Source organism: Rhineura floridana, chromosome 2 (genome assembly GCF_030035675.1).
Source record: "Rhineura floridana isolate rRhiFlo1 chromosome 2, rRhiFlo1.hap2, whole genome shotgun sequence".
Taxonomy (NCBI): domain Eukaryota; kingdom Metazoa; phylum Chordata; class Lepidosauria; order Squamata; family Rhineuridae; genus Rhineura; species Rhineura floridana.
In genome coordinates this window covers 106,805,983-106,832,824 of record NC_084481.1, presented here as the reverse complement: position 1 = coordinate 106,832,824, position 26,842 = coordinate 106,805,983, and the positions used below count along the sequence as shown (strand labels likewise).

General features: G+C 43.9%; 1 protein-coding gene across 4 annotated transcripts; it reads left to right on the top strand.

Moving 5' to 3' along the window:
* The first annotated feature begins 1,464 nt into the window (after positions 1 to 1,464).
* CEND1 (cell cycle exit and neuronal differentiation 1) lies at positions 1,465 to 26,262 on the top strand. 4 transcript variants are annotated; one of them, XM_061610033.1, is made up of 4 exons: positions 1,465 to 1,857; positions 16,258 to 16,419; positions 17,205 to 17,306; positions 18,688 to 26,262. In XM_061610033.1, the coding sequence occupies exon 4, from the start codon at positions 18,918 to 18,920 to the stop codon at positions 19,338 to 19,340; it is 423 nt and encodes a 140-aa protein (XP_061466017.1). In that variant the 5' UTR covers positions 1,465 to 1,857; positions 16,258 to 16,419; positions 17,205 to 17,306; positions 18,688 to 18,917; the 3' UTR covers positions 19,341 to 26,262. The 4 variants fall into 4 exon arrangements, with proteins under 4 accessions (XP_061466017.1, XP_061466018.1, XP_061466016.1 ...); XM_061610034.1 differs by lacking the exon at positions 16,258 to 16,419; XM_061610032.1 differs by lacking the exons at positions 16,258 to 16,419; positions 17,205 to 17,306.
* Positions 26,263 to 26,842: the final 580 nt, after the last annotated feature.

The following is a 26,842-nucleotide window of genomic DNA, read 5'->3' as shown; positions in this document are numbered from 1 at the left end:
CTACGTCTTGATTGTCTATATTCTGAAAACTGAATTGGGAGAAAACAGTTGTATAGGTTTCATTTGAGTTACACCTGGATAGAATAGCTAGGTAATTTTTTTCATAGAGCAGGCAGCTGCCATCTGCTGGCCACTTGCAAACTTCCCACAGTTGGCACATTAGCTCTGTACACCTTCTATGTCATTTTTTTAAAAAGCCAGTGGTGCCTACAGGAAATGGAAATCATGTCTTCTCATTATGTGTCTAAAGAACGATAACCTCAGTTTCATCATTTTAGCTTCTAATGGTAGTTCTGGTTTAATTTGTTCTGACACCCAATCTAGTTGCCCCCTATGTACTACTGCCCATCCATGTGAAAGATATGGCTAAGTGTGTGTGTGTGTGGAATCTTTTGTAAGCAAAAGCATATGCCTTAATGGAAAACAACAAAGGCAGAGGTGTGGTGTGATCCAGTGAAGGTCAAGCAGTTTAAATCCCAATTTATTTCAGTGGGACCTTTGCTTGGTAGGAAAAATTGGTCCTCATTTTGATTCCACCAACAGCAAAGGAAGAGGCCTAATCCTAAGAAACTTTTAATGGAACACCTCTAGCACCTCACTAGCACCCCACTGGACCACTAAGTTGACAGATGCAAAACACGACAGAGTATAACAGAAGTTAACAGGTGCAGCTTTTGCCTGCCCTACATGGTGACAACTGCAAGCCCTAAGTCTGTAGTAGACTTTTTGTGTACACGGAGTCAGACTACACAGCAGAGGGATGGCTGAGCCACGGGAACGAGCTATTAGCGAAATCCCCACCGCTTCAACCCTGCAGCCTCAAGTTTACTCCTTCCAGTTGCAAAGAACCTGCAGGCATATGCAGGAACCCAAATGGAGATGTGCCTTCTCGGGGCACTGTCTCGTTTTATACGGAAGAAGTACACGCGTTGTCATATACACGATTGAACATATTTTGTCTGCGGTTTGCTCGGGTTTTCAGGTTTTTTATCCCCACATGAGCTGAGTTTCGTGGGGTCGCAAGCCTCTTATGCCCCTCGTCCGTCCCATCTCAGAATTCATCCCTCTTCGGTAGCTCTCCTTTCCCTCCCGACTAGATTGGTGCCGCGAGCACCTTGCCACTGAACATTAAACCGCGCCGGCCTGTGATCTTCTCATTGCTCCAGCCTCCAAGATATTTTGTGTCTGACCTGTCGAGGACGAGTCTTTTGGAGCACGAAAGTTCGTAAAACGTTCGTACTGCCCCGGGTCGCCGAAGGATAGCCACTGCGTTGTCCTTTTTGTCTTTGGATCCTCTCGAATGCACACATGGGCAGATCTTGTTGTGGCCGACCCTACAGATTTCCCCGCCCTGTCCAAACCTCTCTGCGTTTCGGAGGCGTACTCACTGCCTGCCGGCGTTACTAGAATCGGCACTGCCACTCCCCTCCCGGCTGGCCCTTTCACGCAGAGAGGAGCCCAGTCGCCGGTGGCTCCTCCTGAACAGCGATCTCCCATTTCCATGGAGTCAGCCCTCACGCCTACCACATTCCCATCTGTAAACTCCCTCCATTTAGGCCGAAATGGTGGTTCCCTGCCACCATTTAGGCCGAAAAGAACGCTGACCCGGGGGTAGCTCGACTCTTCTCCGCACCTCGCCATTTGGCTTCTCCCCTGGACCCTCCCTCTCGGCGTGTCTCCGCCCTCTTCCCCGCCTCTATCCTGCTCCTTCGCTTCATGCGGGTCTGCAGCAAGGCATTGTGGGAATCTCCCAGGGCATTCTCCTCCCTCCACTTCTTCATCCGTTCCTCCTCTCTGCGGAACATCCAGCTTCCAAGGTGTGACATCAGCAAACAGAAGCCTAAGGTGGGAGTAAAGGTATGGGCTATTTGTTTTTTTCTCTTCTTCGGCTTTCTCGTACGTGATAGAAGATCCCCCTAAGTAAGGGAAATAGATGGCTAGGCAAATAGGGATACGTAAGGAAGGAGGGAAATTGTGAGATTGGATGTTTTTGCATGCAGGTGAACAGAGGCAGAGCTGCGGATGTGCTTGTTAAAGGCGTCAGCATCTCTAAGAGAGAGGTCAGTGGGTTGCTATGAAAAAAAAAACACATTTCAGTCAGGAGCCCAGGCCTTTCTTGTTGCCGTTGGCCTGACTGTGCCAACTGATGCCACCCGTGCAAAGGGAAAGAAAAAGATTCGTGTGGAATGCATTTTGAGTTCCATACGCACGGCTCCTGTGCTATGCTTTTTTCCTTGAAGGTCAGATGGTGGGTGTGAGCTTTTACAGAAGCGGAAGACCGAAAGCCTACCAGACCTAGGGATGATATGGCATGCAGAACGTCATCTGCGTTTTGCTTTGCTCATTGTGCAGCTAATACTACTTTGCATAACGATTGCGGTGGCTGCTTCAGAGCATTTCCGGCAAGACTCTCTGGGGAAGATTTATCCTAAGAAATGGATGAGAATTAGAACATGCTGGCACGATCTAGAAATACAGCTATTTTAAAACTTAATTTTTTTAAGCGGGGCTGAGGCTATTAGGAAATCAGGTGTGTTTATTTAGGGCATAAACTAAAATACACCCAAGAGAAAAATCGTCATACCTTGCAATTAGCCTTTTGTTTCAAGTGATTAATGGCACACTTTTCAAGCTTGAATGGACAGTCTTATCAATCCTATATGCTGTGTTTTGCATTGACTTTTTTCTTTACCCATTAATCCTGCACACACCAAATCAACAAATGCTGGATTTTTTGATTGACACAATTTAAAATATCCATCTCCTTTTGAAATTAGAAGCACCCCCTCTCCTTCATGCTGGAAAAGTGTGTGCCAGTACCATTCTATTAAACCAAAAGAGGCTGATTAATGATAGTTACTGTGTTCTAGCTTTCTTCAGACTGATATTTTACAGCTTTCTAAAAGCAGATGGGAAGTGGGAAAAACCTGGTGATAAAGTGGTAGTTGCCCTTGACTTTAAATGGGCACTGATGCACTGTTCAGCTTTAAAAAAACAAAAACTCAACCTGGTGGGTGTTTGAATTCATGCTGAATTATGGGGCACCTGTATGATGCTGAAAATTCTAATTTTTTGGTGCATTTCTGCCTTTGTATTGCCCTGTATACTTCCCCTCGTGCCTGGAAAATACCTGTTGATATGGCTCTTTAAAAAAAAAGAGAGAGAGTACAAGTTCAACAACAGATTTTACCAAGCATTCAGAATCTGAGACAACATCCTTTATCAGTAAAAAAAAAATGGCTCCCATTTAAGCCCTCAAATAAGGGCTGCCCACCCCAAAATGCCCTGTAACTGCAGATGTTTTTATCTATAAAGAGATTGCCAACAGGTACTAGGTTACGTAGGTAACTGAAAGTCGAAGGTTTCTACCTTTAGGCTGCAGTCCAATACACGCTAACCTGGGAATAAGTTCCATTGAAATCAGTGGATATATTTCTAAGTGCACTGGTAGAATAGGATTGCTTTAGGTCATGAAGGAGTGCTCCTTATTCCAGAACTCTTGATTATAGCTCCAATAGAATACAATTAATACACTTTAATCTCCAGAGTGGCCCCATTCCATAGCACTCTGTTGAATATCAACAGATCCAGGCTAGCACTAGGTCACAATTCAGAGAAAGTTAAGTGCACTCAAGTTCCTTTGAATTCAGTGCACCCAGTCAGACACAGGTTCTCTGATGATGAATGGGGATGCAGTGATGCCTTGCTCCCTCAGGATTGTGCCCTTAGTTTTGATTGAACACCTTAGGGGGCAGTATCTAGGGCTATGAGGGTGGTTATTTTCCATGGGTACAGCTTTACGTGATCATCTCGCTTACGTAGACACCGAAAGATGAGGACAATTCACTCTCTTTCTGCCATTGTGGGTGGTGCTGATGGACTGAAACCAGCTGGCTCCTTTTCAGGTTTTCATTATTATTAGCCATATACAACATCTGACCTGTCTGGCCTTCAGGTCCATGCTTTCTGCTAGGGAGTTATGGATGTTGCATTGAAAGCTATTTCTGCCATTGTCTTCTAAAGACATGGCACTGAAAATTCAAGAAGCTCATAGGATCCAGACATTCTTAGTCTCTTTCCTTTACCACCAGCCATTCTCCTGGCATTTTTCCATTGCTTACCACTTGGCAAGCTTCAGAGCATAGTGACATCCATTTCCTTTTGGTCAGGCCTTTGAATGAGGGCTCACTGCAGCAAAAGGAAGAAAGATTTCACTGGCTCCCCCTTATTTTGTCAATAACTTTGGGATAAATAATCCACCATGGAGAGAGAGTGTGGATGATGAGTCAGTGGTGCTTATATGTTTCCTTCTAGATAATGCCCTTCTCAGCATTTTTGGTGAGTAGGTAAGAGGGGAGCACAGTTTCTGCTGGCTGGCTATGTAGATTCTGAGTAGGCATGGGCTTTCCATAACTATCCCAAGGGAGCATGTGCTGTTCTTTGCTAAAGGTCATTGCCTCAAGCTGTGTCAGGATCTCTGCCTGCTGTGGCTTCTTGAATGTCGAGTGCAACATGGTACCTTTGGCCAGTCCCTGCAAAATTCAGGACCTTGCAAGATTTTCCATCCAGTCTTTTGTCTGCCACAGCAGAGCAGATAGGTGAACTGCTGGTTGACACATCCAGGGCACCGATCACATAGTTTTGAATTCAATTACAGGGACACAGAAGTTGGTGGTTATCGGGAATCCTGATAAGCTAAACAGGGCTGTCCCTCTTGTTGGAACCATTTTCACACTGAAGATTTTTGTTCTTTTTCTTATGGTTTTATCACTCTCTGTATTTGACAAACAGAGGAAAGGAAATGCAGCTCTGCAAACCATGGCTCGTATACAAAAAGAAAAAAGCAGACAGTCAAGTGATGGTGTTATGACTCAAGTAGACTTAATTCACGATGAACCAACTTCTATGCCACCTTTAAACCTCTACAAGTGTAACAGCCTGCCTGCACTAAAGCTATACCTGTGGTTATCTATAACAACTCTGTGTGGTAGTTAAGTATTAATAACTCAATTTTGGAACATCCGTTGAATAATGTATGATCCACCCCAGCCCCACCTGATGGTACAAAGCACCTGTTTATACAATCAATAAAATCAAGTGACATTTCCACCCCCTAGATTGTACCAGTGCAAGCTGCAGGTGTCGGGGTGGCAGTGCATGTTTGAATTCTGTACACACATAATCCTCACACATAGCAAACTAAGATCATGATCAACTAAGTAGCTGAAAACATGACGGGAGATGGAAAGGAAGATGGGGCACCTGTAGCTTTTCAACACTTGTGCAGAACAGGAGATTTTGACAGTTGCAGCTTAACTTTGCTCATCCTGGAGGAGAGAGGGTATCTGCCAAAATCCTCCCTCACCCGCTGTTTTTACACCATTGCTAAAAGTAAAGGATCTCTGTCCTCCTTTTCACCCAGCTAACTAGTAATGTTGTTACAGTAGGACTTTTTCCTGAGCATTTCCGCAAACTGCTCGGTGGCATCTTTTAATGTGGATCAGGACCTCCTCCACTAGGGTGCATGCAAGTTTCTGCTCTTGGGGTGGTGCTTTTGTCCATTGAATCATTCCAAGGGCTTTACATGTGCTTCCACTTGTTGTTACAGCAAGGAACAGTCTCTGGCCAGCAGGAAGTGCTAATTTTTTAATATATATATAGTAATTTCATTAAGAAAAAAGAAAGAGAGAGAAAAAGAACCCTGTCAGTTCACATTAACGAAACATCTGAACATCTATACATCCATTTAGTTTACACAGCATTGTGGAGCCCAGTCTGCAACTTGGTACACCAGTGAGCAAAGAGCAATGAAACAAGCTGGACGACGGGTAGAGTGCAAGTGGCGAAAGACATGCTGTGAGGCTGATTGGGCACAAGTAAAACATCATAACCGTGCCTATTGTGTGGCGGTGAGGGCAGTGAAAAAGGCCCACTTCTCTGCCACCATAGCATCCTCAACTAGCCACCCAGTGGAGCTTTTCCGTATTGTCAGGGGTCTGTTGAAATCAATTCCAGGAAATTGAGTTTTAGACCCTTTGGAGGCCCACTGTGAATTGTTTGCAAGGCACTTTGAGGGTAAAGTGTAGCAGTCTTGATGCCCCATCCACATCTAGCATGGTCCCCCATGAGGTGTCCAGTGCAATGTCTGTTGCAACTTCTTGGGATCAGTTTCAGTTGATGCGGCCTGATGACGTGGACAAGGTGCTTGCCGCAATATGGCCAGTAATGTGTCCTCTTAACCCTTGCCCTTCTTGGCTTATTAAAGCTTGCTGAGGGGGTTTGACCGAGGGGATCCCAGATGTGGTCAATGCATTGTTGCAGGAAGCAGTGGATCACTGAAAGGGGCAGTAATCTGACCACTCCTGAAAAAGCCTACCCTGGACTCATTGGTTTGTGACAACTACCACCCGGTCATAGATACCCTCTTCTTAGGGAAAGTGACCGAGAGGGTTGTGGCACAGCAATTTCTAATACTCTTGGATGAAACAGATTATCTTGACCCATTCCAATCTGGGATCGGGCCTGGTTATGGGACTGAATCAGCCTTGTTCACCCAGATGGATGACCTTTATCAGGAAAAGGACAGGGGGAGTGCAGCCCTGTTCTTACTTGATCTCTCAGCAGATTTAATACTATTGACCATGATATCCTTCTAAACCAACTTGGTGAGATGGGTATCAAAGGCACTGTTTTACTGTGGCTCCAATCCTACCTCCAGGGTCATTTTCACAGAACAGCATTGGGTGATTGTCTTTCGGCCCCCTGGCACTTGTGCTCTGGGGTGCTGCAGGTACTATCTTGTCCCCAGTGCTGTTTAACATCTATATGAAGCCCTTGGGATTGGTCATTAGGAGATTTTGGGCGAGGTGTCAGCAGTACTGATGATACTCAGCTCTGTTTCTCTGTAACATCTGAATTGGGAGAGGCCATGCAAGCCCTGGACTGGGGTCTGGACTTGGTGGTGGGCTGGATGAGGGCCAATTAATTAAGATGGAGGTGCTCTGGGTTGGTAGTTCCCAAGTTTGGATAATTGGTCAGTTGCCTACTTTGGATGGGGTCCTACGCCCTCTGAAAGAGCAGGTCCATAGCCTGGGGGTGCTCCTCGATTCATCTTTGTCACTAGAAGCCCCGGTGACCTCAGTGGCTGGGAGTGCCTTATACCAGCTTCAGCTGGCAAGACAGCTGTGGCCATTTTTGGACCAGGATAGCCTGACCACTGTTGTCCAAGCACTGGTAACCTCCAGGTTGGATTACTGTAATGTGCTGTGTGTGGGGCTGCCCTTGAGGTTGGTCCAGAAGCTGCAGCTGGTGCAAAATGTGTTGGTGCAACTGCTCACTGGAGCAAAATATTGCCAACATGTTATCCCACTGCTGAGAGAATTGTACTGGCTGCCCATTAGCTACTAGGCTAAGTTAAAGGTTCTGGTTGTGGTGTACAAAGCTCCATGCAGCTTAGGACCAGGATACCTGAAAGACTCTTATCCCTTATATACCTAGTCCATCACTGTGCTCTGCAGGTGAAGGCCTCCTGCAGATACCATCTTATCAGGAGGTCCGCTCCGCACAACATAGGAAGCAAATCTGTAGTGTAGTGGGACCTACCCTTTGGAATTCCCTCCCCTTAAATGTTAGACAGGTGCCATCTCTGTTATTGTTTTGGTGCCTATTAAAAACTTTCCTCTTTCAGCAAGCCTTTTAAGTTGAGACCTTATCCCAGTCTGTGCCTGTGTTGGAATCACTTTTTAAGATGTTTTTAAAGCTTTTAAAAAATATGTTTTGTTTTTGTATATTTTAATGTCTGTTTTTATGATGTTTTATAGTGTTTTAGTGTTTTTGTTTCCCGCCCTGGACTCCTACTGGGAAGAAGGGCGGGTTATAAATTTAATAATAAATAAATATAGATCAATGTATGCCATCCAAATGTATATATATCCTGACAAAGTTGGTGTTCATAGAAGGTACACTCAGGAAATGCTAATTAAAGAGGTAGTCTGTATTGCAGGGGTGTAGATCTATAGTTTCTGTTTTTTGGTGGGACAGGGCTTCTGTCACCTGTGCCAATCCTGCTAGCCCATGTGAGATGACTGCTTGTCAAAGCGAGGATCCTTAAGAAAGAACATAAGATTCTCGCTGGATCAGACCAGAGGCATATTTAATCCAGTATTCTGTTTCCCACAGTGGCCAACCAGGTGCCTGTGGAAAGCCCTCAAGCAGGAGATGAGCACAAGGACATGAGCTCAGTAGCCCTCTCCCACTGTTGTACCTCAGTGCTGCCTCTGACCCAGGAAGTAGTATAAAGCTCATCATGACTAGTAACCATTGATGGCCTTATCCTGTATGAATTTTTCTAATCCCATTTCAAAGCCATCTACGTTGGTAACCATTGCTACATCTTGCGGTAGTAGATTCCATATTTTATCTATGCAGTGTGTGAAGAAGTACCTCCTTTTGTCTGTCCTGAATCTCCCTCAATTCAATTTCGCTGGTTGACCCCAGGTACTACTATTAAGAGAGAGGGAGAAAAACATAATCCTGTCTGCTTTTCCCAAGCCATGCGTAATTTCATATATGGATGTGAAAGTTGGAGAGTGAAAAAAGTGGATAAGAGAAAAATCTACTCATTTGAAATATGGTGTTGGAGGAGAGCTTTGTGGATACCATGGACCGCAAAAAAGACAAATAATTGGGTGTTAGAACAAATTAAACCCAAACTGTCACTAGAAGCTAAAAGGATGAAACTGAGGTTATAATACTTTGGATACATCATGAGAAGACATTATTCACTAGAAAAGACAATAATGCTAGGAAAAACAGAAGGGAGTATAAAAAGAGGAAGGCCAAACAAGAGATGGACTGGTTCCATAAAGGAAGCCACAGACCTGAACTTACAAGATCTGAACAGGGTGGTTCATGACAGATGCTGTTGGAGGTCACTGATTCATAGGGTCACCATAAGTCGTAGTTGACTTGGAAGCACATAACAACAACAACATGTGCTCCCCTTTGTTGCCTTTTTTCTAAACTAAAAAGCACCAAAGATTGTAACCTTCTGTTGTAGGAGAGTTGCTGCAGCCCCTTGATCATTTTGGTTGCCCTTTTCTGCATGTGTTCTAGCTGTACAATGTCTGTGTTAGGGAGCAATGATTAGAACTGTATACAATATTCCAAGTCTGGTTGCACCATAGATTTGTATAACCTCATTCTATGACTGGCAGTTTTATTTTTCATCCCTAGTATGGAATTCACTTTTTTTCACAGCAGCCATGCATTGGGTGCAGTTTTAATCAAGCTGTCTTCCTGGTCAGTTATTGCCAGCTCAGACCCCATCAGCTTAATTATGTGGTTAGGATTTCTGTTTCCAGTGTGTATCACTTTACACTTGCTTACACAGAACCACATTTGCAATATTATTTACCATTTCCCTGACTTTGGAGAGATTCTTCCGAAGCTCTTTGCAATCTCTTTTTTTGTTTTAAGCACACTAAACAGCTTGGTGTCATCTGCAAACTTGGCCACTTTACTGCTTACCGTGGTCATTTATTAACAAATTTAAAAGCACAGGTCCCTGGATGGGGGGGAGAGTCTACTTCCTACATTGTGAGAACTTACAATTAATTCCTACTCTCTACTTCCTGTTCTTTAACCAGTTACTGGTCCATAAGATGACCCATCTATTAATTCCTCAAAGTTTACTCAGAAATCCTTGGTCAGGGACTTTACTGAAAGCTTTTTGTGAAAGTCTAAGTACACAGTATTGACTGGATCACCTCTAGCTATATGCCTGCTGACCTTCTCAAATAACTATAATAAGCTAGCGAGACAAAACATGCTGGTTCTGCTTCATCAAGACTTGTTCTTCGGTATGCTTGGTAATTCTATAATAAGGCTTTCCACCAGTTTTCCTTGGTTGAAAGCATTATTAACAGAGAATGTGCATAAGAGGTGACATGATAGAAGTATATAAAATTATGCATGGCATGGAAAAATTGGATAGAGAAAAGTTTGTCTCCCTCTTTCATAACTTAACATTAGAACTTGTGGACATCAAAGGAAGCTGAATGTTGGAAGATTCAGGACAGACAAAAGGAAGTACTTAAAGCAGCACACTATGGAATTCACTCCCACAGGAGGCAGTGATGGCCACCAATTTGGATTGATTTAAAAGAGGATTAGACAAATTAATGGAGGATAAGGCTATGAATGGTTACTCGCCATGATGGCTATGCTCTGCCTCTGCATTCGGAGGCAGTATGCTTGTGAATACCACTTACTGGAAACCACAGGAGGGGAGAATGCTGTTACACTCAGGTCCTGCTTGTGACCTACCCACAGGCATCTGGTTGGCCACTGTGAGAACAGGATGCTGGACTAGATGGGCCACTGGCCTGATCCAGCAGGCTCTTCTTTCTCATGTTACATCCGAACCCAGGCTCATGGTTTAACGCTAAGCCAAACCCTGGCTTAGTCCTGAGTCGTGTGGCCATAGCAGGATCTGGTGAGAAGCACTGTGGCTGCCATTTTTGTTCTGCTAAGCCATGGTTTGGCTTAGCTTTATGTGTAGGTCTTGGAGAGAGGGAGAAAGAGGGGAGTGAGGTCCAGCAAGACTAAGTCTTGCCAGGAAAAGAGAACTTCTTGGATAGAAAAAGAATCTAGTCCAAAGCATTCTCCCTGATAGTGATCAGATATGGCACCAGAACTTCTGTCTCTGTGTATGCTCCAGGATGTTTCCGGGAAAATGTAAAATCCTTGCTATTGTTGCAAATATTGCTGTTCATTCCCCTTGGTAGGCTTTTCTGATTTACCACCAAGAACGAGAAGTCAGTAGTCAGTCGAGAGTTCAACTCAAATTTATTATTCTGCAGAATAGAGACACACTCACCGCTCATGCGTAAAGTGAGCTGCCTGCCATATTACTGAACAGACCTTGTTTTATACCTTAGCTCGATGCTATGTGGCAATAAAAGTTACAATCAAGCAGTTTAATAAAATGAAACGTAAAGATATGTCATCACCTTTTGGGTATCTGCCAATTACATCTGCATAAACAAGATAACCCAGAATGTCCAGCTAGCTTCTTTATTCTTATCTTAGTACATTGCAATCTGTCCCCTTAGACCTTCAAAGTAGCTGTACTGTAGTTCCGTTATGCACACAATCTGGATTTTCTCAGCACTATGAGGCCTCTTTCTTCCCAGGTAGTGCCAACCTGTCTCATATCAGCCTTGTTCTCAAAATGAAATCTCGCATATTGTGATCCTGTGTTGCCTCTTAATCTTATCTGTTGAAGGCTTCATCGCTCCAGCAGCAGCTGCTGTTTGCTTGCTTGCACAGAGCTTGGATGTTTTACGCGGTGGCTGTTCATTTAGTTTCCTAGTCCTGGCTCTTCTGTGGTGTGCTGAATTACATGGGTTATTTGGGCCTAGCAGATTGTATCCAATGCTGTTTGGGCTGAGTTCCACTTGTGCAGTGGGACTTCTGTCTCCTCTCCTCACCCTGCATGCCCCCCAAAATCTGCTCTGGGGGGTTCCACAACCCTGAGAGTGCACAGGGGGCTGGAGGGGACAGAGCGGGCAGAGAAAGTTCCACTGTATGCTTTGAAGTCTGTTGCGCAAGTGGAACTGCCATCTTGGATGCACCCCACCGTCTTGGGGAAATCTGTGAAACAGATGCACCCCATTGTCTTAGGGCCACACATTTCTCTATTCAGAGGAAACTTCTGATTGTTAAACAACTTGACCCAGACCAATTAATAGCTGTTGCCTTGAACTCCAGCATTCTCACAAACTCTACCTAAATACCAGAATATAAATTCCCCTTTCAGGCAAGAGTCCTGAGGTTCTTGTCCTGTGCGCTTGATGCCTACCTCTGTCTCTAATCTGGCACCTTTCAGTGAGGGGATAATGGGCTTGGAAGGTGACTATTGAAGGGAAGAGAGTAGGCTTTCTATAATTATGACTCTTTACAGGAAAACTAGAGTGACTCTTCTGTTCGGTGCAGGGTAGATATCTTTCAGCAGCACAGGCAGGGGAAAAATAAAAGGAACAGACTTAATTTCTAGTCTTTTGGAGAAAGGTGGAGAGAGATGTTCAGCCATAGGGCTGGTCAGGGTTAATTAAAGAACACACCACAAAAGCAGGAAGGGGAGCAGAAGCTCAACAAGTATAGGGGTCAAATTTTTTAGAACCAGTGGGACCTCTGACAAAATATGGAAGGAAATCAACCTCCCCCCCAAAAAAGTAGTGCTTCTGCCAGCCACATCTTCCTCAAGGACCCCACCTCTAAGCTAGAAGGGATTTGAGCAAGCCAAATTTTCTTTTCCCTGTTTTTTCCCCAACTGATACTCAACATTCAGTGATTCATCAATGCCACTGACCATGCTCAGTCCTCATTAGTCTGAGTTGTGTAATTTGGTTTTGGAGGGAGGGAGGTCCCATTAGTAATGGTCCTGCTAAGACCAAAAGAGGCATCAGCCTGGTCATGCAAAGGTATATGTACTTATGCATACCTCTGGATTCAAAGTACAAAGACTTTTGCATACCTGAAGGTTCATCTGATCATGTTGATGCCTCTAGTTTTTCACTGCCTCTGTTTTGGCTCCAGTCCTTTTGGCACTAAACCACTTGAGTTCACTATTAAAAGGAACAAGTAGGACCTGCAACAAAATGTTGCAGTGTATTCCCACACCCTAAGAGGAGTGCCCCTGTTCATGGCTCCAGATGCCCAGGAGCAGGAACTTTTCCAGTGATGCTCAGGCCTCACATGGGGTGGCTATGGAGTTTCGGGAGTTGGATGAGATAAAGGAAATACTTTTCTTCCTGCTCCTAGCTTGATTTTAAAAAGCTAAAAAGTGCTTACTGCACAATTGTTTAAAACACTGTTCTTCAACCTTGGTTCCCCAGATATTGGACTGCAACTCCCCATCAACCCCAGCCAGTTTAGCCAAGGACCAAGGATGATGGACATTGTAGTCCAACAACATCTGAGGAGCCAAGGTTGAAGAACTGTGCTTTAAAATAAATAAAATATCTACCCAGAAATAAATCCAATATTGAGTTACATGGGGCTATAGGATTGTACCCAGACTTTTGAGTTACCATTACAAGAGCCAAAGTCCTTTCTGGAACTAGTCCTTGACTCAAACAGCAAAATGTATAGAGCAGGTGCAGAGAACCATTGGCCCTCCAGATGTTGCTGAACTACATCTCCTGTCATCCCCTGCCACTGGCCATGTTTGCTGGGGCTGATGGGAGTTGTAGTTCAGCACATCTGGAGGGCCAAATGTCCCCCATGCCTGGTATAGAGACTAATATTGCACTCCTAGCCATGTCTACTCAGAAGTAAATCCTACTGAATTCAGTGGGGTTTACTCCCAGGTAAGTGGGGTTAGGGTTACAGCCTAACTTACTTTTCCCCTGTTGGAATACAGTGCTCAAAACATACTGTGATTAAGATTTATGCATTCATACTGATGAATCTGTCTCCTCCCTGTATCTATCAGTCTCTCTTGTTGTGATTATTACAGTCAACTCCCTTGTTTATGTTGCACTGATCTGGAAGAAACTGTGATATTAAGGTTCGAAGAAGCCCTCCTCCTGAAGGCAATGTATCTATGGATCTATTTTTCTCCTTTTAAATTATGGGTTGTGTTCACCCTGCTTTCTCCTTTTAGTCTTTTTGCACACATGTAGAAAACAGCTAACACAAGCTAGTAATTTGGTAGGGAAGAATGCTACTGCCGATTACTCAACAAAGATGGGTGACGGGGCTGGCTTTCTCCACCCTGTTTGCATGCTATCTCCTTGGTACAGGATGCTGAAGTGGAGAAAAAGCAATGGATAACTAATTTGTGAGGCATCAATGGCATATGAAGGGAAAATGGAGAGGTCTACCATTCCAAGTTCACTTCACACAGTTATTACAGAAAATTGTCAATCGCTTTTTATTCAACAACTTAAAAGCTTGGGGTACATGGCTAAAGTGCTGTTCCTACCCCATCCCCAGATCTCTCCTATGCTGCCTATTATGTTCCATCCCAAATTTTTAAATGGTGATTTCTGTGAGGGTCCAACTCCAATATCAGATGTACAACTCCAGAAAAAAACTACATACTCTCCCATGTAACTGGTTCCAGATTAATCAAAATCTCCAACTTGTCAACATCCGTTCATATTCAGGCTGTTAGACCGTTCCCCCCCTTTGAGGCTCTGATTTTCCAGCAATTTGTTCTTGAACAGGGAACATTATTTTATTCATTAAATTTATATCCTGCCCTTCCTCCCAGAAGGAGGCCATGGCAACAAACAGAAACACTTAAAGTAAAGCATATTTAAAACAAAAGACTTTAAAACATATTAAAACATCTTTAAAAAATCTTTAGAAACATCTTAAAGAGCAATTCCAGCACAGACACAGACTGGGATAAGGTTAATACAAGCTTGATATCTAAGATACATTTTAGGATCTGGAAGATCAGGATCCTGTGAAGGCCTTAAGGCCTGCTCGGAGCAAGGTCTGGGAAAAATACTTGCAAGTGGAGATAATATCAAATGGTGGAAGGCACCACTTCAATCAGTTTTTGCATGAGTATATGAGAAGTTTCTTAAGGTCTTCCATCACTGATGTGTGTGTACAGGTACCCACATTTGTTGAGCAGCATAACCGAATCAAATTCTTCAAATTGCTGGAAGGAGTGCTGCAAATTTGCACTCTCCTTTCATATGTGGTGGATATGCCCTCTTGGAAATAAATAAGTTTGGAAATAAGTTTTGGATCCAGGTTTTTAAGGAAAAAGAATCTATTATGGATTGAGCCACCGAATCCTGAACTAGCCCTTCTCTCCATTTTATGATGACACCAAATGGGACTTTTGTACAAGGAACTAATTTTTATTAATGACTGCTAAACCTATAATTCCAAATACTGGAGGTATTTAATGGCAGAGGGAATGTTAGACTGAAGGCTCAATCCAGCTAGTAGTTGGGCTGGGGAAACTTGGAAATGGTGGACCCCCCACTGAATTGGCAGGCTCCTGGTGCTGCTAGGCACTGCTAGAAGAAGCCCCTCATCCCGGCTCAGCCAGGGGTCCGCTGGGGACAGCCAGCCTGGCAGATGGAGAGCTGGCGGAAGCTGATGGAAGGCCCGAAAAGGGGGTGTTTCAGGGACACAGTGGAGGAGGAGCTGGGGGGGAACTTACACATCCTCCTCCTTGCATTAGAAGCGCTCCCTCGGGTCCCAATCCAGGTAAAATTTCTGCCGGTCTGTTGGCCAGCAGAGTAAAATAATTTCCATGGTGGTCAATGGGGAGCACTTACTCCCTGGTAGGGGTATCTGCAGGAGCCAGCTTCTGCTTTTCTGGCCCTGCACATGGTTCCCGACTGAGCTGGCGTTCAGCTGGCCCAGTGGCTCCCAAACGGGGAGTGGATGCTGTGGAGCTTTCTGCCGGCCCCTTCTGCGCCAGCTTCCCCACCTGCCGGCTTTCCATGATTTACTTTGCTCTGTGGCACCAGAAAATTTGGTACTTATGGAAAACCTAACTCAATGACTCCAAGCTCCATGAAATCATCCCATAGATAATTTTTATGTTTTTTAAAAGGAAAGCTGTTTGTGCTTTTGACTGGCAGTGGGTGCAGGGTGGAAATGGGCCATGTCCTGTTTGATGGGGACCCAGCGGCACTTCCCATCTCCATATTTGGAAAAAATAGGATTTTCAAAAACTCTTCAGTGTGTGTGTAAAATCAAAATGCAGGGTTCTAAAACTGCAATTATAATCTTTGCTCAGAGAGTTGGAAGCAGGCAGAGATTTTTGGGGCTGCCCAGGCAGGGTGCAGAAATGTTAATTGGAACTCTGCATTATGAGGTGGTTAAAATGGAGGTCTTTCCATAACCCAGCCTTGGTTTGGCATGGACAAGTATAGGGCAGTGGAGGGTTTTATTATTCAGCACCCTTCTCTTCCCACCACCACCCTGCTCCCTAAAGGAAGAGATAATCTAGTTTAAATATTGCATAGACATTTTACTGTCTGGTACATAAAACTGTTTTGAATTGTAAAAAAATACAAACTCTTCCTACTCATTGTTTCATCTTACAAGAGGATGGTGGGAGAGGATTGCCAGGAGGCTCTCATTTTTAGATGGATGTATTATAGGCCTATATTTAACTTTGCTGGAACAAAAGCTCTCCAAAGGGCTCTGAAAATCCTAAAAGACTGATGGGGAGATAATTATGAGGGCTGTTTCTTATTTACTCTTTATTCACAGGTAGGTCACTTATACCATGAGTCTACTGCTGCTCTGTGATGGAACTAGCTGGCTGATGGGCTCCTATTCATTTCCCATGTAACCTAAACCAATTGTGGGCTACACACTTCTTTCCTGGAAACCCAGAGATCTGCAGACATGGCTTTCAATTTTCCAAAATAAGTGAGATATCTTAGAGTCTGTTTAAATCACATTAGCTGGCAAGGCTAGCTTTACCTTTAGTTCGAGTGAGGAGGGGGGGGAGTGGCGGTGGCAGCCACCATCCAGCGGCTCTTCCTGAGACCTCTTGAGCCCTGGGGGCAGTGAAGCTGGCTTGGGCGGTCTGTCTCTCCCAGTGATTTCATCCAGTGCAACAGAGACAGCACCATTGGGAAAGCCCCTGACCCAGCAAGTAGGCAAAGAGGCAGCCAACTCAGGAAATGAGCTCCAGCAGGTCAGTTGGGCATGCAATGCTGTGCTCATGGGACACTCTGGTGCTGACACCTTTGCTCTGCAGCATTTGTCCAAAAAGGGAGCAAACAAGTGCCAGGCTGAGTGGTGAGTGAGCGGCAGCAAAATGCTGAAAGACCGGGCCTTGCAACCTGCCCAGGCCCCCCTAAGCTAGCCTGCTGCTCAGGGTGTGATGGAGGATGCTGCCACAGCATCAGTGTGGAAGGATGATTCAACTCCCAGCCCAGTCAGCTTCTCTGTTTGATGTAGCTGGCCACTGTGGTGGTGGTTGGTGTTGCCAGCAAGATGTCTTGGGCTGCTGCTGGGAGCTGAGAACCTTTCCTAGACATTATTTGAACTGGGATGGAGGTGGGGGAAAGGTTTGCCTTGAAAAGGTCCTGAGCCATCTAAGCCCTTGCCAAGGTTTGTTGATCAATTCCATCATCCCAATGACCTTTGGATGCTGGATTGCACTTTTCCAAGGGTAATGGAAATAATCCAGTTTTATCCCATCACAGGGTTTCATCAAAGGGTTTCATCGTCAAAGCCTATGATCAAGGACCTCTAAAACTGAAGTTGCAAATTTCAGAACACCTACCAATGAGTACATAGGAAACCAAGTAAGGCCACTGTTCCGTCTACCTTTGTGTTGTCTGCAGTGGCTCTCCAGGATTTCAGACATTGGTCTCTCCCAGTCCTACCTAAAGATCCCAGGAATTGACCTGGGACCTTTTGCATGCAAAGCACTGAACCACAACCCTTCCTTAATAGGTAGTAAATCCACTGAACTCAGTGAAACGTGCACCTCCTGAGTGAACAGTGTTTAGGATTGTGCTGTATGCCTCCAACAAACTTTCAATAATTGTTCCTTGGCTCTGGGATTCTGATTCTCCCAAAATGTATGGTGGAGTTTGACTGCTGGTCTCGTACAGTGATATTGGGAGCTTCTGTGGCTTGGTCTCTGGTGTTTTACTGAAGATGTGGCACAGGAGACTAAAAGATTGTGCACGTTTGGGTCAAGGCTTGAAACTGATGAGCAAAATCTGCCAAAAAGACACCATGCTGTCAGTGAGTCCTTTGTGGAAACTGCTGACATAGTCAACCACTGCTTTGCACTCTTCTGTTTATTTCCCTTTCTCGGCGGGGGCTGGTCTTTTATGGTAAATGGGGCCCTGCCTCTCCAACTTCAATCTGCCCTCAGCCAACCTCCGCCTGCCTGCCTTCTTACTTACAACTGTTCCAGAGGGATGCACTGGCTGGCAGCTTCCTCCTCTTTTGTCTTGGATTGTAGAAGGCAGCAGGGAGGAGAGTGGGGACAAAACTGGAATTAGTTGGCTCCATCTGTGTTTGGCTCTGGCTCCACCTATTGTTGCACCAGCCACCACAGCCCTTTCTTATGTCTTGTACCGCAGACTCTTCAGAACAGGGAATTGTTTGCTATTCATATTTTGGTAGCACAGTTCAAAGTAAGTAGAAGTAGTAAATTAGCACCATCCTTTCTTACAAGACAGAGGCATCTGTAGCTGTAATAGGTGCTCTCACTTATTGGCTTTCAACCAGTAGGTTTGGGTAGACAAATGGGTCTCAGTCTGACCTAAGGTCTGCTGCAATAGCAGCACGATGGGTGGTATCCAGCTAAAAAGGTCCTCTATGGCAAGGATTGCTGCTCACGCAGTAGAATTTCTCCTCTCTCTCTGCAGGCCCCCTAAATCTGTTCTGGGTTTCCCTCCAACTCTCCAGAGCAGATTTGAGGAGGGTGCAGGGGCATGTAGGGAGAGGAGGAGGAGGGAGGAGAAATTCCTTTGTGCAAGAAAGCCGTGTGCTAGTGGAGGATCCATTTAGCTGGATATTGCCTTAAATCACCATACAAATCCATGGCAAAAAAATTAAGAAGTGAGTCTTCAAATGCATGTTGGGCTGAAGGTGTGTTCCCATGTCTGAAAAGATGGACTGCTATTCCAGATGGCTTTCATGATCTGACCTTTCCGTTTCCTCTTGCAGGTTCTCTAACATGATCAAGTGGAATACTGTCTGAGCAGGGGCCCCTCCTAGAAGACAGAGTTAAAGCCGCACAAGGCCAAGCAGTTTTGAGGTGGATCCTTTTTGCTTTTGTGTTTGGCTTGAGGGCCGAGTGAAGGGAACCGTGTGAACACAGCCTTTTTTGCATACACCACCCCTTTAATTTGGTCTGAGAGTGGGAGCAGTTGGCCTCTGCTGCACTGGTGAGCAGGATGGAGTCCAAAGGAAGCATCCGCAGTGGAAACAAGCCTGATCCCAAGACCACCAGCTCGGGAAAGCCTGAGAAGCCTAACCCTGGGCCTGCCACAGTCGCCGATAAGAAAGAAGCTCCTTCTAAGGAGCAGCCGGCTCCTGCTGCCAGCACCCCAGCAAAAAAGGCGGCGGCGGCGGCTGCCAATGAGGCGGCCATGCTGAACAACCATGGCAATATGAAGCCTAGCTCTACCACAGCAACAACAGAGAGCCCTGAAGCCGCAAATCATCCTGCTGACTCTGAGCACGAAGGGAACAATGCAGAGGAATCCCCGGGAAGTAGCATTTTTGAGAACATGAAGCCTCTGATCCTTGTTGGAGGGGCGGTGGTGGCTGCTGTAGCTCTGATTGTGGGAGTGGCTATCCTTGCCCGAAAAAAATAAATGAGTGCCTAAGAAGCACAGGGGAGAGAAATCACCCTGGGCTGAATGTACAGTTCCTTTTGAAACAAATGCATGTGGTAAACTCTATACATACTTATAAATATACCGTATATCTAGAGAGAGCTAAGTAGGTATAAACTGCGATGCTGGCCACCGTCTTGTTCAATGCACCGGCATTGACCTAGTGTGGGCACTTGGTGCACTTGTACTCTTTTGTGTAATATAACTCTGCTTGCACCACTGTGTAAAGATGGCTTTTTTTTCCTGGTCCATATAAGCGATTGCTGTGTTTCTTCCCATAGCCTCTCTTCCCACTTTTCATTCAGATAATTGGCTCCAGTATCACATTCAGAGTCTCTTGCTTTGTTACCTTGGGTTGTGGTAGAGCAGACAGAAAGGGAAAGTTTCCCATCGACAGGGTCACCTGTTACCATCTCTATTACAGCACACTCAGACTCTCCGGGTGCACTCAGGCAATGCAGCTTCTTTGCTCATCCAAGGAGAGCACTCTTTGTCAGAGCATTAAAGTGCGCACTCTGTCCCCTCATCTAAGTTTTAAAGTAGCATTTGGAGCAGGGGTGGCTTTCAAACTTCAAGAAGCAAACATGACCTGTTGAGATCTGTGGGGTAGCCTGTCACCCATAAGACAACATATTGTGCTTGCTATTCCATCATGCACTATGGGGCAAGGTGACTAATAGCAGCCTAGCCGCTGATTTGAGTGGGCGTTGTAACTTAGTAGAGCATTCTCTATTGAAGCACCTGGTCCTGCACTGGCAATCTGCCTTTGTAAAATTTAGATGCCCTTGAGAAAGCCCCCTCCACCTGCCCAGCTCTAGATATTTAAAACAACATGATTCACAACATATGAAAATCAATTAGCTCTTCTGTGCATATGGATTTTGGATGAATGCTAGTGCTTCTCTGTAGAAGGTTGACCTGTTCTTGTGTGAAGAGGGAAGTAAGAAGCAGTTATAGGAATAACTGCTCATGGGTTTGTTAGTTTGTCTGATCTTTTGGTATGGAGCTCTTTGGTTTTCTCCTTTCCCCCCAGCTTGTGACCAATCAACATCTGGATTACAGGTTATGAGGGATTTATGTACGAAGCATACTGCCCCTGTGCAAGGATTTGAACTGGATGGGTGATCTTCAGCTCTCTGATCGTGTACAACTCAGTTGCTGGAGGATCCGAAAGAATAGCATAATCCCATTTATTTCATTGGAAATTCTACAGAGAAATAATGGAAACCAATTCATTGGGATATATTTTCCCTCCCTTTATAAATTAGAACTGATGGGTGTTTGAGAGGAGAGAGAGAGAGAGCCTTGCTACATTGGTGGCCTTCCTGAAATACTAAAACCAAACTTTGAGAGGAGAAAGGAGCAATGGGAGGTACACTGAAGTATCTTTGTTTAATATATCTACCAAAGATCTCCCCTGACCATAAGACATTGGAACATAAATTGTAACATAGGAATGACCAAATAACCATTCCATACAAGAAGCTTACATTAGGACGTATATTCTTGCTTGGGTTGCACCAGTGTGGAAGTGGTCATTACCATCAAATGATCCTTTTTAAAAAAAAGAAGCTAATTAGATTGAACTAATTGTTGTAAAGCTTTTTATCTGTTGTTAGGTTGGGATATATATGAGCAACCAAGTTTTTATCCCAGTGCGGACTTGCTCAGAAATGAATGTGGGTACTAGATTCCTTTTGCATTTTTAGTCTCTCTTCAATTCTAGACCTGTACCTTGATCGTGAAATAGGATGAGATGGTGACACTGGCAGAACTACAGTTCATAATCTTGAAGAACAACTTTCTCTCTTGTATTTATGGCTGTGATGTGATAGGTTAGATCTATAAGGGAATCATTCACCAACAGATGTTGCTTAGTACTGTGGTGTCCCACTGTCTTGAATAATTCTCCAGAACCCACCTCCAGTCTGAAAACACCTGTATTTTTGTGTGTATGTATGTATACAAGCTTTCCTATCCCTTAATTGAGAATATCTGTGTATATATATTACAGTTTACTAAAATATTTGTAAAGCTACAAAACCTGTATCTTTGTACAAAAGGCAACCATTATTTGCATACCTGCATTCACACAAAGTGTCCATGTTCTGTGCCACTTGCATTCTATCATGCAGCACCCAAAGCCATGGTTTCCTCCCAATAAAATATTGTATGGTTAGCCAGCTGATGAATGCAATCACTCTTGTGCTAGGAGCCAAAAACTACTTCTTCTAAACAGGCCCTTTTAGTCAGTATAATCCTCTGACGCAGACAACAAAAAATAGCACTGCGCATGTTTTGTGTTTGGCAGCATGTGCTAGCTCATTCCTTCCTGAAGTTTGCATGTAGACCAGATGGTGTTGGTGTGTCATTCTGACCCCTGCCCATCATTGACTCTTGGACAAACAGAAGGTTGCTCACATTGCTGCTCCTTGCCGGGTGGCTTCTCCTTTCCAGCTGCTCCTGCATTGGTGGTCTTGGCTATATTGAAGTAGGACGTGGGCTGATTTGCTTCATGAGTTTCCTAAATAGCCCACCCACATCTTCAGTTGATTGCACTGCAACAAGGCACTTTGTTGTGACAATGTAACCCGAACTGGGAGATCATGCGTTTGGGGAGAGAGAGGAATTTACATGTGTCCCCAAACTTACTAAACTTGTGCTTTATGAAAGTGCAAACCTTGCAGTGAATAACATGGCTATATTGGTAAGCCATGCAAGCTTCTAAATGCACATTCCTGACCATGTGCGGACTCTGTCTGCTTAAAGAAGCTGAGCAAATTGGACTGTGCTGCATCCTGATTTGCACAGCCCTTTAATTATACAAAGTCTGTCACATCTCATTGGTGGCTTTTGGTTGCTGCTTAGTTGTGCATTGAACAGAGCTATTAATAGCCATCAGTGTCACCTGGTCCCTAATACTGGCTATGCTATGAATTATAGATGATCTGGTACATGGGTTTCTCTAGGTCTATGAGGCTGAAATCAATCTAGTATTTTAGCTACTGTCATGTCTGGCAACAAAGAGAACCCTTCTGACCTTTAGAACTGGGGGCTGCTGAGTGCTTCAGGCTTGAGTAGAATCAGGATTACATCTATTCACTCTTTCTTCAGCTCTTTCAACTATTTTTGCCCAAATAGCTAGTGGCAAAAAGTGTGTTTCTCTCAACTGTGCAGAAGGGCTAGACTATTGTTATACAGCTTATCAACTAATTTTTCTTTCATTTACTATTGACTTTTATATCTTGCCCTCCTTCCCAGCTCTCATGGATATTGCCCCCTTTTATCCTTGCAACAAACCTATGAGATAGGTTAGGTTGAGAGGTAATGATTGGACCAAAGTCACCCAATGGGCTCCATAGCGGAGCAGGGCTTAGAACAGGGCAAAGGAACCCAACGTTGTTGGACTGCCAGATGTTGCTGGAGTACAGCTCCCATCATCCCTGGCCATTTTCCATGCTGGCTGGTGCTGATGGAAACTGGAGTCCAACAACACCCAGAGGACCACAGGTTCCTTAACTCTGGTTTAGAACCTGGGTCTCCCAAGTGCAAGCATGAAACTCTATAACGCATCTGCTATCTTACAGGGCAATCCTACACGTCTATTCAGAAATAGGCCCCACTGAGTTCAGTGGGACTTACTGCTGGGTAAGTATAGGATTGCAGCCTTATTTAGTTTGTGGCAATAGGTCCACCAGTACAAAGGTCTGATCCTGTCAGATTGATGTAAGCTTTCAGGTACATGTAGTGCAAGCACTGCTCTCAGGATGGCTGCCTAGAGAGGAATTAGTGGCAGGTAACTCCCTCATGCAGAGCAGTACACATAGGAGGTGAACTGAAGAATGTGAAGGATGGCTGGATTGTGCACTAGGTTTCTGTAATAATTGCAGGAACCTACTTATTTGAAATGCTTGTTGTATGTGCCAGAATAGCAATTTAACCTCATAGAATTTGTGGGGGGTTGGACTGGGCATCAAATTTAACTAATATTGAGTAGGGCATGCTAACTTATTTGGAACCTGCTGCTGGTAGCTGTAGGTATCTATCGTTATTTTGTGCATTATCAGGATGTGCCAAAAGCCAAAGTATGAGTGTGTCACACTTCCTGTGAATATGTAATGGTTTGCTGCAGGGATGTGCCACCTGTTCCCATGGCTTGAGCTCAGGTATTTACCCATAGGGGAGACACGAAAGTTTGTACCCATTAACTTGGAAGTGCAATTCATTCACAGTTCACTTTTTTGATGCTTTCGGGATAAAGCAGGCCCTGGATACAAAAAGGGTTGTCTGACTTCACTGAAATCCAAGGGGATTGTGAACTTTGGTTACCTTGCAATATTGGGAATCTTGGTTTGCTCCATTCATTCTGTTCCCCGTGTTTACTAGGAATGGGTGTTTGCTAATAGAACTGTGCATTATTATGCTAGACATACAATTCTATGGATTGAAGTATACAGCTGCAGGTCAGAACTAAGGTATCCAGGCAAAGCTATGTGAAGGAAGCCAGTTTAGTTCTTGCGTGTGCTCTCCTATGAGAGTAAAATACTCCACTCATATTAGTCACTACGTGTTGTGAACATGAAACCAGAGAAAATGGAATATATCTCTTTTGGGCAAAAGAGTAACAGGCCTACTTCTGGTCTCTCACAAGATTATACTCTGATACTGGTGTTTAATTAATCCAGAAAAACTACAGTCCTCTGATTTCGTACTCGGAAACAGTAATGCATATTAGAGCCTTCATTTCACTCATAGGCATGCATTACACGGGTGGCTAAGATCTACCCTGAGTACATCAAGGTGACTAAGAGTAATTGGGGATCTGCTGCTCTGAACATGTAGAGATGACTTGCATACACATGAAAGCAGCTAGCACAGACCTAACATTGCTGTTATTTGCTATGGGGGAAATTCACTAATTGTACTTGTTAACTGTGTAGAGTTTGTCTCCCAACTTTTGTTGTTTCTTTACCTAAAGCAGTGCCCCAGGCCATCCAGAATTTGGAAGCAGAAAACGGGCAGTCAGTGTGTGAAGGCAGGAGGGGAGGGGCAGAATTTGGAAGTAAAAAACTGGCAGGCAAGGGTTGAGATACTTCTGGGAGACTGTGACCTGGGTGGCTGTTTTTAGGTGCAAGGGAAATAGAAAGGGAAGCATCAAGGTAAAACCTACATGTGATGTCATGTATAGCTTAAGCTTGAAAGAACAGCTTTCACAAATGTGATAAGTGTTGAAAGCAGGCAAATGGGATGCCTAGAGTTACTTCTACCACCAACCCGAAGTCTTTCCTCCATCTGTCTTTTCATTCCTTTGCTATCTTCCCTGCCCCACATTCATCCATTCCATGGAAGTTCTGCCATCATCTTGCCACATGGACTTTAGGTGGGAAGCGATTCTTCTTACTCTATTTGCTTGTTTCTTCCTGAACCCTCTGCTAAGGCACATAAATGGTCCCTGCTTCGGCTTCTCCACATAATTGAACTTCCCATTCTATGCTGCATAGTCATCATCTTTAGTTTGACTCTTAAGGTCATCATGAATGTGAGGTTGAATTCTATTCCTAATGTGAATGTAAAACCTGCATTGGCTGCTATATACATTTTGATTTTTCTTCCAAATTCTCTCCTGTAGTAATAGCATTCACATGTAACCCAAAAAGAATGAGAGATGCCCAAATTGTCTTGAATATGAAAAATAGCTCTGCTATAGCTTTCCATTATAGCCCCAAGAACTGAGGCAATGCCTTGATCTGAACCCAAATGTTGACACTAGAAATTACAGTTCCAACATTATGGATGGTTATGCAGGATTTATGGGCAACACTTGTAACAATGCCTAGTTGTGAAAAATCCATTTAAATTTTCTTTCAATGTAATCCAGTTTTATCATTTGCCAGTTTTTCTACCACTAGCTTCATCTAGTCTCCTAAACTACCAAGAGAGCAAGGAGAATACTATTGCCTCAGAATCCCTTTTGTGTTAAGTCTATGTGTTTTCATAAATATACTTCTGGTAACCTCCCAGCCCTCTTTTAATCATTATGCGTTTTCCTAAACCAAAGGTTAGGGGAAAGCATGGAATAATACTTGCAAATGGGAAATGCCGATTTATTCAGTCTGAACATTCACTATCTGCTTTAGAGAACCACTTGAACAAAACAAAAGTATACCAGATGAACTTCATAGCAAAAAGTCATTACAAAAACAAAGTGTTTCTGAAGGGTCTCCCCATTAACTAATGGGCCCCCCAAATAATTTCTGTTTCTTAAGTTCCGCTCCCCCACCCCAATGAACAGATTCACTTATCACTTAACATATATTAGCCTGTGTGTTTAACATGCAGCTTTAGGGGTTTTTTTGAGCCAGCTGTTGGTGACTACATTTCCCAAAGGGAAACGGAAACCTACCGACACACCAAGCTAGAAAACTAATTTGTACCTTTTTGAATTTATAATCTTGCCTATGCTTGTATGGACACTTTGTATGGGCTGCAGCTCAACTCCTTAAAAACAGCAAAGAATTTTTTCCTTTCCCATATAGTATTCTCTTTTATTTGAATTTTAAAATGCGTATAAATGCAATAATGCAGGTAGACTAGAAATACTAGATTGAAAATTAAAGTAGTTTAGCTTGTCCCATTGTGACCTACAGTGTTGTATGACACCCAACGCTGTATCCTAGCATTCTTGAGGCTTTCCTACGTAGCTGAATCTAGTATTAGCTTTGAAAATCCATTGTGTGAATGGCGGGTGGGTTGATTGGAAAAGTGTACGCTTTACACAACGTATGTTACTTGCATCAGAAGCTATATGGCCACTCCATGTACTATGGAAATGTAAATGATTCCCAATATACCTGTAACTCTTATCAGGATTGTGTGAAATAAACTATATATATATATAAAATACAGTATGTATGTTGTATAATTCCTCTAATGATCATCATTTTGTGTGCTGTGCTTGAGTGTACATACAAATTTCTACTGTGTTTTTCACTCAGGCTACGTATTTAAGATGACATGTACTGGAATCATTTCACCAACTTATCAAGGTGGGTTCCAGACTGTTACTTAGCGAACTGTATATTAGTCAAAAGAACATTAAAACGGGTACTTCTGTCTACACGTCTGTCTAAAATGTGCAGAAAAGAGGAGCCTTAATAAGAGGATTTTTGTTAATGCAGAAGAACACAAACATTAGTCCAACCTAGGAATTTCAGAAGAAAGCCACCCTGTGGTTTATAGATTATAGCAAAGCCTTTGACTGTGTAGATCATGAACAACTATAGAATGCTTTAAAAGAAAAAGGGGTGCCACAGCATCTGATTGTCCTGATGCACAACCTATACTCTGGACAAGAGGTTACTGTAAGGACAGAATAGGGAGAAACCGATTGGTTCCCAATCGGAAAGGGTGTAAGATGGGTGTATTTTATCATCCTATTTGTTTAATCTATACACAGAACATATCATAAGGAAAGCAGGATT

Coding starts and splice junctions, on each gene's coding strand:
- CEND1 (XM_061610032.1), top strand. CDS start 18,918: ATGGAGTCCAAAGGAAGCATCCGCAGTGGAAACAAGCCTGATCCCAAG.